Source organism: Accipiter gentilis, chromosome 33, assembly GCF_929443795.1.
Source record: "Accipiter gentilis chromosome 33, bAccGen1.1, whole genome shotgun sequence".
Lineage (NCBI taxonomy): Eukaryota > Metazoa > Chordata > Aves > Accipitriformes > Accipitridae > Astur > Astur gentilis.
The window spans coordinates 3716088-3728587 of NC_064912.1; the positions used below are offsets into that span (position 1 = coordinate 3716088).

General features: G+C 45.8%; 1 protein-coding gene across 5 annotated transcripts in view; it reads right to left on the reverse strand.

Moving 5' to 3' along the window:
- Positions 1-12500, reverse strand: part of AXIN1 (axin 1) — an 80142-nt gene that overhangs the window by 23536 nt on the left and 44106 nt on the right. For all 5 annotated transcript variants that reach the window (XM_049791189.1, XM_049791187.1, XM_049791190.1 and 2 more), the window contains exons 3-4: positions 7961-8101; positions 1030-1126 (exon numbers count right to left, since the gene is read on the reverse strand). In XM_049791189.1, the coding sequence (XP_049647146.1) occupies positions 1030-1126; positions 7961-8101 (238 nt within the window). The remainder of the gene's footprint in view (positions 1-1029; positions 1127-7960; positions 8102-12500) is intronic.

Consider the following 12500-nt stretch of genomic DNA (forward strand, 5'->3'; position numbering starts at 1 on the left):
CTGAGCAAGGATGGCTAGTGAGCGTCCGCAGCCAGGGCTTTTATTGTCAACCCAGTGATCAAAGCACAGGAGACCCTCTTAAATCTAAGGAAAATAATCTAATTTAAAAGGCAAAACAAAGAGTGGTGGGGTTGGGTTTTTTTTTTTTGGTTTTTTTGTTGTTTTTTTTTTTTTTTAAATCAGATTAAAACAAGGGTGCATTTCTGCTGGTATTGTGCTGCTTTGAGCAGGCAGGATGAGAACAGCTGCGTCAAGTTTGAAGGCACTTCTGGAAAAAGCAGATGGAGGCTTTTTTTCTCCCCGTTTGATTTGTGCTGGAGTCCAGCTGTCCAAAGGGGAAAGAAGTACCTTTATTCCCTGCTAGATATTAAATGTCACCTGTAACTTCTCACAAGAGGAAAATAATAATAAGCAGAGCTGCAGATGGTGCTGCAGATCCCTAGCAGTTATGCTCATCTTCCAAAAGCTGTTTGCTTACCTGGAGCAACCAGGGAGACAGTATCAGACAAATGAAATACTTATGCCTGCACCGTCTTTGCTCTCCTGCCTCGTATCCCCAGGCAGGCTTTGCCGAGTCCTCGAGAAGAGGTTACAGCTCCCTTTGGCTGCCCAGTGCAGAAATACCGCTCGGGACAGTTGCATTTCTCCCCAGCTGACCTTGGCTGAGAGCTACACCAGCCTTCCTATCCAATGGCCTCCTACACCTTCCACAAACACTTCCAGCTCACCTGAGGGCACGTAACCTGCTTGCAGGTAGATGCTAGCCAGAGCTTCCATTCTCATCTGGGAGAAACAACCGGCTACTGACTGAACAGTTAAGAAAAAAAAATGTGGTTTGGGCAGCCCTGGATGATGAGTGTGGCAGAAGGCTACCAAGCCCTTTCTTAGCACATGGATTTCTGTCTTAAAACATCCCCAAATGAATACAGCGCTAAGGGGGGTTAAACTCGAGCAAGCAGAGCAACTGTACGCTAGAGATCTCACATATTTTGCATATTTACCTCTGGGGAAGGAGATAGTGCTACTTACAGGAATGTGAGGTAGTGGCACACGTCCATTTGCTTTGGCACTTTCTTGCATCTCTCTGCGATGCTGCTTGCGGAGTCTGTATGGTGGGATCCCATCTCTGCCGGAATAAAACAACAACATGCCCTGCTTTAGTGCCTTTCTCTGATACATGACGTTAGTTTAAGCCTTACCACCGCAGAGTGGCAGGCAGGAAACCCCTTTACGTTTGAGAAAGGCTTTGCATGCCCATGGCATGCACAGAACCCTTGTGGGGAATGATGCTCGCCCAGGTCCCCACACCAGCAAATGCTCTAGTGCCAGAGGGACTTACATGGCATCTGCCAGGAGCAGAGTGAGGCAGGGCTCCTGCGACTGCTGCCCTAGGCAGAGGGCAGGGAGAAGGACTTGGACCACATCCTGGTACCTTTTATAGTTGGTTGCTTTCTATAAAAGAGCCTGTAATGTACACAGTAAACGACAGGGCAGGCTAGCAGGGGGAGGAGTGGGAGCTCAATGAGCATCTACACCAAGGGGAACTCAGTCAGGGAACAAGGTATATATTTTTAAGAGAGCGTGACAACTTCTCAAATGGCTTATCAAAGCAAAGGGTAGGCTCTGCTGCTCTTAAGACGGTCTCTAGCTCAGTCAGGAGTCATGGGCTTGATACTGGAGTTACCTGGCCCTCTCGCCAGAGGAGGCCGGACAAGATTAGGGAGGGAAGCCATGGGCAGCAACACCCAAGCGAACCAGCTTTGCTCAGGTTTGTGCCCTTCCTAAAAAAGCTGTTGACTGAGGTCTCCGCAGAGGGAGGAGAGAGCGGTGGCAACGATCCTTGATCCTGACAGACTGGGAGCCGGGTCTGTGGCTCTGCCGCGAGCTGAGGGACGGGGCAGAGCTGCTCTGCCAAGCCGCACGCAGCCCTTCTGCAAAGATGGAGGCCTGGGTGCATGTGGGTCCCAGTGACAGGGTGCCAGGGGGGTCAGAAGCACCCGGCTTTGCTAACCACCCCTAATGGCAAAGCATCACGGGCTGAGTATGACTTCAGGAGACGAAAGGAAACGCATTTTTGTTCTCACCATTGCGACCACCCTGCTTACACCCAGGGACGAGGAGGATGCGAGTGAAGCGGAGCCCAGTTACAAGATCAGGACACGGGCCCATCTCCTGGTGACACTGGGTTATTTTGAGAAAAATCAGTGAATGCAAAAACAAATGCCAGCCTGGAGCTTGGCAATTTGGAGCTTCCCTTTTTTATTTTACACATTTCCCTGATTCAGTAAAGGTAACCGCTTGGGAAGGCTGTGCAATGCCACAGAAACGGGTGGAAATGAATGGAGGGATTTGGTTTGTCCGAAGTACCAAATAACTTCCATGCACATGCACTGTCTCCTTTCAACCCCACACCACTCTGAGCAGTGCAACCGAGCCAGTCCCAACACATCTCACAACAACAAGATGTTTGTACAAGCAAAATGTACTTAGCACCTACCCCCCTCCCCAATTGCCAAGCACAGCTGCTTCTCGAGAACATAAACCAAACAGTTGAACCAGCAGATTTTTAAAGTCGAGATGCCATTTGGCAAGGGAAACACAATTTACTGCCGTGTTTTGCCTGCAAACCTCCCGAGTTACAAGCCTGTGCAAGGATGGTCACCATCAGCTCTCCCATTTCCATCACGCCTGCTGCCCCGCTGGCTGCCTGGAAATCTGGGTGCAGGCAGAATCGCCACCAAATTACATCAGAAGAATGCAATTTCATGCAGTAACCCAGGCATTCAAAATTAAACACCATTAAAATAAAATAAAACCCATGATTAATGACAAGTGCTTTTTAGTAGGAAGACAAATGAGAGAACAGAAAATTAGCCAGGCTAATTACAGCTCTGGCTAGTGGCTGCAGGTAATGCGGGAGGAGGAAGAGCACGTCTGGGAGCATCACCTCTGCTGCGCCCAGCAGTGACACGTTATGGGAGCAGAGCAATTTCCTCAAGCGTTGCTATACCGACAGGCGATTACGATAGCTTTCATTAGGCGGCTTCGTTTTCTTTAATGACGAACCTCCATTTGAAAAATAACTTAAGAGTCACAACGGTTAAGGAGTTTCATTGCATCACGATGTGATTTTTTTGAGACTGGGTGGCAACAAAACAACTGGCAATTTTTACAGAAAAAAATAATCTGGGGGATTATATTAGCCATCGCTGGTTGGCATCAATAGACAACATTTCAGCTTAACCGCCGCACAAAACCCAGGCACCAGAACACAACTCGCACGCTAAAGCCGCATGGCCGTTCACGGGAAAAGCGGTATTATATTAGAAGGTGCAATTTTTCTTTCTTTCTCTCTCTTTTTTTTTAATTCTCCCCAGCAGCAGTCCCAGCGGAAAGAGCGACTTTTGTTCCCAGCACAGTAGCGAAAGGCTGATAATGGCCTCTAATCTATCCGGCTTCAAACACATGTTCAGCCCCGCTGTGCTGCCTTTGATGTCATTTTAACTAGATTCCCCAATGCCACCTCTGAACTTGGAACATTCCTTCGTTCAATGTACTGTGCCAACTCAACCAGAGGAAGCAAATTCAAAGATAAGCACTTTAATTTTATCCCAACAAAACCTTATTCAATAGATGGGGGGAAAGCAAGGAAAACCAATACCGTACTTTTGTTTTCCTTTTGTCAGGTAGCTTGCTTTGAGATATTTTCAATAGATAGAGAAATAATATATATATATATATAAAAAATCAAAACTTTTTTAGAGCACATCTACTTTTCAAATAAAACTTTCCCAAACTGTTTTCCCCTGTTTCATCACGTGATTTTCTTTAGCAGCAGAAAGTTTTGTGCTGAAATGCAAGGGGGTTGGGGGGCAAGAGTATTTCTATTGTTTATTTAATGATAATGGAATTGGTTTGCTATTGGGGAAACACGGTGGCTTCCTCTCCTCTCTGAATCAACCTGCAAGAGCCTTTGGTGAGCGGGGAGGTTTTGCTGTGGCTCTGCAGCTGGACTCTTCTAACAAGGGCTGTCTTTGCTTCTCCAAATCCAACCATTAACCCTAACAAGTTGGAAATCACCATTTGGGATCTTTTAAATTAAAAAGCTGTTAAACTTGTTTAAATATAGCAGAACTCAAGGTCATTCTGGATCACTGGCCATAGGGAAGACAGGAAACAAATCCACAGCAAAACTGATATTTTCTAGTAATTACTCTTATCAAAGCACCACTGTCACCAAAAGACCTTTCTCACATTAAGAAGCACGATGGGAAAATCGCCAGGCATTTTGGCCAAAGGCCAGTCATCTGAGGAATAATATTTAAGCCTCACTTTTTTTGAAGGAGTAACCACTGTCCTAAACCCCTTTGCTCCAGGGAATGGCCATCCTTACCGTGGAGCAGGTTTGACTGGAACTGGGGAAGAATGAGCATCCCTCCGGGCAAGCCCACCTTGCACTGAGGGCTTCCCAAGTGCCTGGGGTAAGGCGAAGCTGTCTCACAACGGAGATAAACCAGACACTTGATAAGATCCAGAGGAAGGAGTATTGTTGTTTAGTTGGACCAACAACACTGTGCTAAAGAGGAGACATTATTCTTGTTTACCCATGTAAGCTCTTGCAGAAATAAATAAAAGAAAGATATGGACCTAAGGCGTTTCTGCATCTGAATTAGAACATTACATGGCAATTTAATGCATTTCAGCTTCTGCCTGTTGCCTTCCTACCCAGATTTGCCTTAATTTCCCTTGAGCATCTCTGTTGTGACAACCCCTCCCACCCAGAGGCTGCCTCCTCCACTTCGGAAAGATGCTATCCATATGCGGGGGTTATTCAAGACAGCAAGAGCAGTTCAGGACTGCACTGTCAATGCTGCTGCAAGCCTGGAGCAGGCTCCGAGCAGCCCAAGGCGGGAGGCAGAGCCCCAAAGCCCCGACCTACCACTGACCCACCACCGAACACCAGCGGTGAGCGACTCAGCCCCACCTGTGGCCACGGCAGCCTTGCTGGGCCAGCGCTCGCCGGAGCCTTTCACTGTGTCCTCTCCAGACCTCGCCTCCACACAAACCAGCTAAAACAACACAGCTGCCATGCCGATTATAAAAACAGGTTTCAGCAGAGAGGACTGGAGCTGTTTTGCCTACAAGGGCAGAGGAATTCCTATGACACAGGAAGACTGAAAAATAATCAGCGGAGCGCAGGCATTTAAGAGCAATGTTTTTTAAGCCACTCAAAAGGCAAACTCCTCTAACAACAGGGACTGATAACATATTCATTATATAAATTCAACCCATTACAATAATATTTACCACTGCTTGCAAAGACATCCTGTTGAAAGTTTGTCTTTTAGGCAAGCGTGCTTGTAGCTGGTACCACAAAAATGACTTTTAAAAACACTTTAGTGAGCTGGGCGCTCCTGAAAAGCCTGTGCCTGCCTCCTTTCACCCCAACTCAGGAGGCCAGACGGCCAGAGCATCGCCCAGGTCCTAGCTAATGGCTTTGCATAGCTGGGCTGTGCACGCAGCCAAATCCAAAACCCACTTTGCCATGATCAATACAATACCAAAGCTTGGAAGGGAGCTGGTGGCAACTGCAATACATCGGAGTACAAGCAACCGCTCAGTGTGTCTGCCTTCTTCACCAACTTGAGTTGGCCAACACTGCAAGAGCACGCCTTGCATCAAGCCATGCTCCCTGTGCACCCGCCTGCTTTCCTGGTTTATTAGCACTCCTCAATTAGCTGACGTTTGCATCCTGATTGTCTGGACACATTCTCCTCTGATGGAGGGTCACGGAGGTTTCTGCCTTGGGATCACACCCCGTTCATGTGCTGCCTTGGAGCAGAAACCACATTTCTTCATTATTGAGCTTGACTGCTGTATGTAAACAGCACACATAGGGAAGAACCTCACTCATCAGCAAACGAGGCTTTTATTGCCATTTTCCTCAGAGGAGGCCTAAATTCAAAGCACCGAGACATGCAAGTCTTGTCAAGCAGCAGGAGTCCCTTCTTTAACTTGCGTCTGGTTGTTCTTCATTTTTGCTGCCTTGAGCAATTCTGCAAAAATTCCTTTGAAACTCAGGAGGCAGATAGGTTCAGCAATGCCATGTAAAAAACGAACAAAACCTGGTACTGGAGTTCTAAAGCATGTAATGAAGAGCAAGTGCTGAAAACAGACAGATTCTTTGTAAGCCAAAGGTCAAGGCTGCACGTCCAGAATCCCAATTTGGGGATCAATCTGCATGCATCCAGTTTAAAATGTATAGAAAGAAAGATCACAGGTTCACCCTTATGATTTTTGAAACTTACTTAAAATGAACCACTGAGATTGGGTTAGTTATTAGCAGAAGGCAGCACACATATCAGTGGTAATTAAAGTCCTAGAAGCAGCCTATGTGGTGGGCATAGGAGGGATAAAATGCCTAAAGGAAAAAGGAGCAAAGAAAAAAGAATGCATAGGATGGTCAAACAGAAATTATTCTGCCTGTGAAAGAAATAAATTATGGCTACTGCAATAAGAATTAGGAGGGTGAAGAACTCTGGCATAAATGATCACAACTTATTGCAGGTATAACCATCAGTGCAACCCCGTGAGCCTGCTGGACCAGTGAAAAAGGAAGTGCTAAAAGCTAATTAATTTTGAAGAGTTCTTACATCTGTCTCTCCTGATAACAAGAAGTTACATGACCCCTGCTAGCTTCAGAGTACTCCTCCATATAAACTGATGAATATGAAGAATCGCAGAAGGATGTGGCAAAGCAGCTGGAATTGTATCAAACGGAGCCTTTAATTAGTGGTCCTCTACAGCTTTCTGTCCCAGGGGCATCCTCTGCCTCCCAGGCCCCTTTGGCCAAGGTCTGCCTCCATTTTGCAACATGACATGAATAACGTGTAAGGAGCTGGTGCCAGGGAGCAGAGGGGACTCAATAGCTGCTCCTAAACAGCCTCAAGTCTCCATGGAACCAGAGACAAGCATGCTACCAGCTCGCATAGAGCCACCACAGCAGACACAGAAGCCCCCTTACATGTCACGCATTCATGCACCACCCATTAACAACATCCGTGACACAGGCTGGAAAGTTTCTCCAACAAGGTCTGACAGCTCCTGACATTCACAGTGACACTAAACGAGCCTCTTGGAGGACTTTGTGTTTACAGCACTGCCGTTAATAAAACCCTCTCCTAATTCTGTAAACCTGTCATCTTTCGCTTGAAGAATCAAAGGGTTTCTGCTCTACAGAAAGACACTTTGCATTTGCACTACTAAAAACCAGACCAAACATTGAATATTTTCCTCCAAATCCTTTTTTACCATCACAGAGATGCAGTCACAAGAAAATCTCATAACCCCTTTTTTTCTCCCGTTTTAGACCATCTTTAAGGAACGTATCTCATGGGTGAGATACAGGGTGCTATCAAGAGGGTCAGAACTAGAAAAAAGCAGAAAAGATTTGGCGGGGGCTTATTGGTACAAGTTGTGTTAAAGTGCAGTGGCCACCAGACTAGAACTGGTCAGTCACCAATCCTACTGAAGAGCAAGCACAGACTGAACACAGTTTGGCAGAAAAAACCTCAAGAGGAGAAGTACCCAGGTAAGTAGAAAGGTCTGTCTGACATTCAGAAGATACTATATCTCAAATCACTTACTACAAAGCCATCCAACATTTCCAATGCTTCTTGCATCTGGCAAGAAACACTGCAGGAACTCTGACTGAGCATGATTTATTTTAGTTCACTCAAAATTCCCAAGACTGGTAAGGCTGAGTAGCCTGCAAAGTGACAAAACAACCCTGCCTGAAAAGAAAGCAGGAATGATCATGACCTTGGTCTAGTCAAATATTCCCCCCAACACCAGCTGTGGCAAAGCCTCCCCCAGACCAACACAACAGCAGTACCACCGCTAAAGAAACAAACATGCTGTTGTGTCACTTACTGTCCCACCCAAGCTTGGAGTTACTTACACACTGCTGTCTGTCAGTGACATCGTATCGGCATCACTGGACATGCTCTGCTGCTCACTGTCATTGGCACTGGTCGCTGGTGCCAAAGCGTAGCCTGTGTTGACATAGTAAGGGTTAACAGGCTCTCTCCATGACCCATGCCTGCAAGAAAAATGAAAGAGTCAAATTAGGACACAACCTTGACCATACTCTGCATCACTAGGCAGAAGGACTCTGCCAGGAGCCCCATCATCGGTGACAGGCTACAGAATAAGCTGTGTTCATACTAAGCTGCACTGATAGAACCATGAACAATTTGACTCATAACTGGAAGCAAAAGGGAATTCATGGAGTAATGAAGATGATACTGTTAGAGAGGAAGAAGGGAGGGAACAAGACTATATGGAAGAAGTCCAGTTCCCATCAGGATTTATGGTGTCCACGGGCTAACTGCTTAGCATTGTCATTCTATGAGCAAGGCAGGACATCTAAAACCAATACGTAGATAATAAGACAGCATTTTTCTTAGTCAAAACAAGCTTCTACTCTTCCAATGGTAAGGGATGTGTAGCACGGCTCACCCATTCTATACTTGCTTTTACATCCCTCTTTACTCCAACATGTTTGCCAAGGCAGGGAGTTAAAAGCAAGAAATTGCTGTTGCTTACAATGCACTACCTAAAGCCGACCTCCAATGTCACACTTGGGTACATCAAACACTTGCAAATTCCACCAGGAAGGACCATCTAATCACACCGGCTTTTCCAACGGACAATCTGTTCAGGGATCTATGGAGGCTAGTTTGTACACAACCACATGCCTTGTCCTGCAGACAGGTTATTCAAGTACACGTGCAAGTAGGCCAACCTCCTTCTCTTCAACAAAATTACAGGAAGAGAGACCGCCTGCGTGAGCTAACTTGGGAATCAAGTTCCTTGCTCATGAGGAGACCTGCATTAACGGTGAAGCAGCCTGTGAAACAAGCAGGCAAGAGCTCCTTCATGCCAACTCTGCCACTGGCATAGAAAAGCTACTGCTGCCAACGTGCCTCCAGCTCTGCTACACCACAGGACAGTCAGGCCATGCAGGCATCCTGCAAGTCATTTTGCAATTTGCCAGAAGGAAGAACAAGCTGAAAGGTTCACACCAACGCACCAACACAGCATCATTTAATCCCCCGCTCTCCCTGCCCACCCGCTGCACGAAGAGCAGCATTTGTAAGATATCTCGAAGTTGAAGAATTCCTGGGTTTTTCAAGCTCTGTAACCAGCTCTGAAAATCAGAGTCCTGTTTTAATTCAGATCACGAAGCTCATCAGCATGATCTTTTATTTAGTAACTCAGTAACTGGTGCCTAGTTGATGTGGCTTGCAATGGACCTTGAGCAAACACCTCCAAGGAGGACACATCATGCAATTTGTGCTTCCCTGTTCTGCCGTGAAAAGCTTTTCTGGCTGTACTGCAGTGGTCAAAGTCCTACAGACAACAGAAAACAGTCCCTGCCCTGATGAGTTTACATTTAGATAAGACAAGGAAACCCATGAGAAATGCACAGATGGAAGGAGTGGACGTGAAGAGGACACCATCAAAGGGAAAAGTTGGCAATTTCTGCATATTTGTATGGAGTGTAAGTGCAGGACAGCCACTATATGAACTGGGACTAGAAGACAACCCATTTAAGGTGGAGGTTTTCAGAATGATTTATGTATAATATGGTACTTGTTGTACAAGGATGGAAGCATTACCAAAGTATTTTAAAACCTGAATTCAACAGGGCTATAGCCTTCAGCTAACACACTGCTCATATAGCTCCTATTCACCCTGCCCTTCTGCTCCTGGACACAGAACCAATTTTCCTTGTAATACAAGGGGTTGCAGATGTTCACTGGTCACTAAGAAAAATCATATTGGTTTAGGTCCATTATGGGGTCAGTTAGAAACAAATTACTCTCCTATTATCACAAACAGAAAACTAATATTTTGCTTGCCACAAACCAACAAAACCTGCAAGCTATTTCTCCCCGGATGTCGAAGCTCAGTGTAGTTGCAGAGTGGTGCAAAGAGCATTCAAAACTGAGTGAGCTGAGGTTTTTCACGACTGTTTGAGGAAAAGGGAGCCTTGTGAGGTTTCTCCATGCTCGGGTGCAATAGAGTCAGTTGGATACAAATGCTTACAGGCCCCTTGGGATGGCGAGTCACCACGGACACCTAGCACACAAACTTTCTCTCTGTCGCTGTAAACGTGCACCCGAGCAACCTTATTTCTATATTCTATCAGATTTCAGAACAGCTTTCTAGGGCAAATATTTAAGGCTGGAAATAAATTGAACAAGTTCACCCTAAAAAGCAAGGTATAATAAGTGAAAACCTTACCCGCCCCCCTTCACCAGTTCCCCCCTTGCATAATGGTCAGTTCTGAACATTAAAGAAGCACTGTGCAGTGCAACGCTCCTGTCAAATCTGATATGACAGTTGCGTGATGGTGGCTGATACAACCTCTTAAATTGAGGCAGGAATGATGGAGAGCTCAGGCCTTCCCTGCAGGCAAAGAGAGGATGCTTTTTGGATAACCCAATTAAAATATAACACTAACTTCTAGTGGACCTTCTGCCAGGACACTCTGGAAGAGGCATGGATCATTCTAGCAGTATATTAAGAAAGCACTATGATATATAGAATAAAAATGCATAGATCAATAGATTTCTCCTGTGTCTGCTGATACAAAGACACAGCAGCAGAGAGCATCTGAAGAGTTTGTTGGGTATGGCTCTGAGATGGCTGGAGGAACCGAGAGTGAGCAGACGGATGCTGGGTGGTCCCTGGCCCCTCCGGAGGAGTCAGGATGGACAGGGTCTCCTGCAGCACTCCATGGCTGTGGGCTTCCCACTGAGGATGCAGGAAAGAGTTTGGTCACAACTGTTGTATTTAGCTAAAATTACACACTTAAGCATGTATACAACAGGGATTACTTCCATTTTAGCTCTGCCTCTAATACATCAATGCAAATGTAAACTTTCAGTAAGCGTAAGTAGATGGAAAGGGTATAGGATTTCAAAGCAATCATAACAGGTTACATTACTTTTGAGGAATCCATCTGTATTCAATCCTTCTCCTAATGTTCCCTCTCCCTGACAACTCTCTTCAGCTGGCTCGTATCACTATTTGAATGTTCTGTGCCGTGCCTCTGAAGAACGCTTTCAACATCTATTAGGAGGAAAACATTAAAGGAACATGGAGTCTAACAAAAAAACCTGGTCACTTCAGATCTGGGAGGGGAGGCTGCTTTAAAAGGGATACAGGCACACTCAGAGCGATTTGAAATGTCAGCTAAAAACCTCACATACCAAGCTCTACGTGCTGATAAGGGTGATAAAAGGAAAGGTGAGCATTTAAAGTTAAGACTTCACAACAATTCCTGCAGACTTCTGGAATTTTATTTTATTTTTTTAGACAAAAAGAGCAATGAACGTTTTTGAAATGAAGACAAAACATTTCACACATCGCAGAAATAAAGCTGCATGTCTCTTCTGCAGCTCTCAGTTGCTCAACCCTCAAAATAATCACATAGGGAACAATTATAATAGAGATCACAGCGACCCAAGTAAGTCAACCTGACCAGCTGCCTCTTCTTTGCATAAAGCCCTCCACTGATCACTGTAAATTCTGGTAATGCTGACAAGGGCCAAAACTGTTGCAGAAAAGCAGCAAGCATCTCCTTAGGGCTTCCTTCTACCTGTTAAGAATTTATTTTGCATGTTGTCTTGGCTGTATCCCATCCCCAAATCTTCCAGTCCTCCAATCAAGATCAGCACACAGCACTTTGAACATTAGCACTGTCAGATCTTGGAGCTTCAATGTAAGTGAGAAGAGAGATGAGGTCCTCTTCAGTCCTCTTGCCCTAGCTGGAGTTCCCACTGCACCGCACCTCCCTAAGGGCACCCTTTTCCTTCCAGCCTGGGATCCCCAGTCTCCTTCACAGAGTTTCGCCTGATGGCTATTTCAATTTTAAATCAAAGATGCAAAGTCCCCAGTTTTTGCCAAACATGCCACTCCTTGCTCTATGCGAAAAACGTAGGGCTGGCATGCTCTGGAGAAGAACTGCATCACCTTCAGCATCCACAGTGGGAGCAAGATCTCACAGATCCTGCTTACAAAGCCAAATCCACATGGCACTCCCTTCAGTTCTCAACAGTTACGTACCTCCTTCATTGATGTGCTTCATCAAGCCCGGGGCGGGGGGTGGGAAACTAAGGCAAGAAGGAAACTTCCTTGGAGATGAAAGGCCTCTAGGCAACTGATTTCTGTAGAATTTAAATTTTCACTGGAGGGAATAGGTTGCACAACTCTCTATTTGCAGGTCTGAGAGACATGGTCTTCCTAAGGCTGCTAGCAGTTCCAGTGTAGCTGGAGCAGCTCGCAGTCTAACAGGGAAGCTCATCAGATTCATCAGTTTTCATTGCTACCATCTCCTCCAGCTCTAGCACTGAATTTTTATGACATGGGAGATATCCCATCTTCTAGACAGCTTGAGCCATGAGGCAGCTGATAATCACCCAAACTGC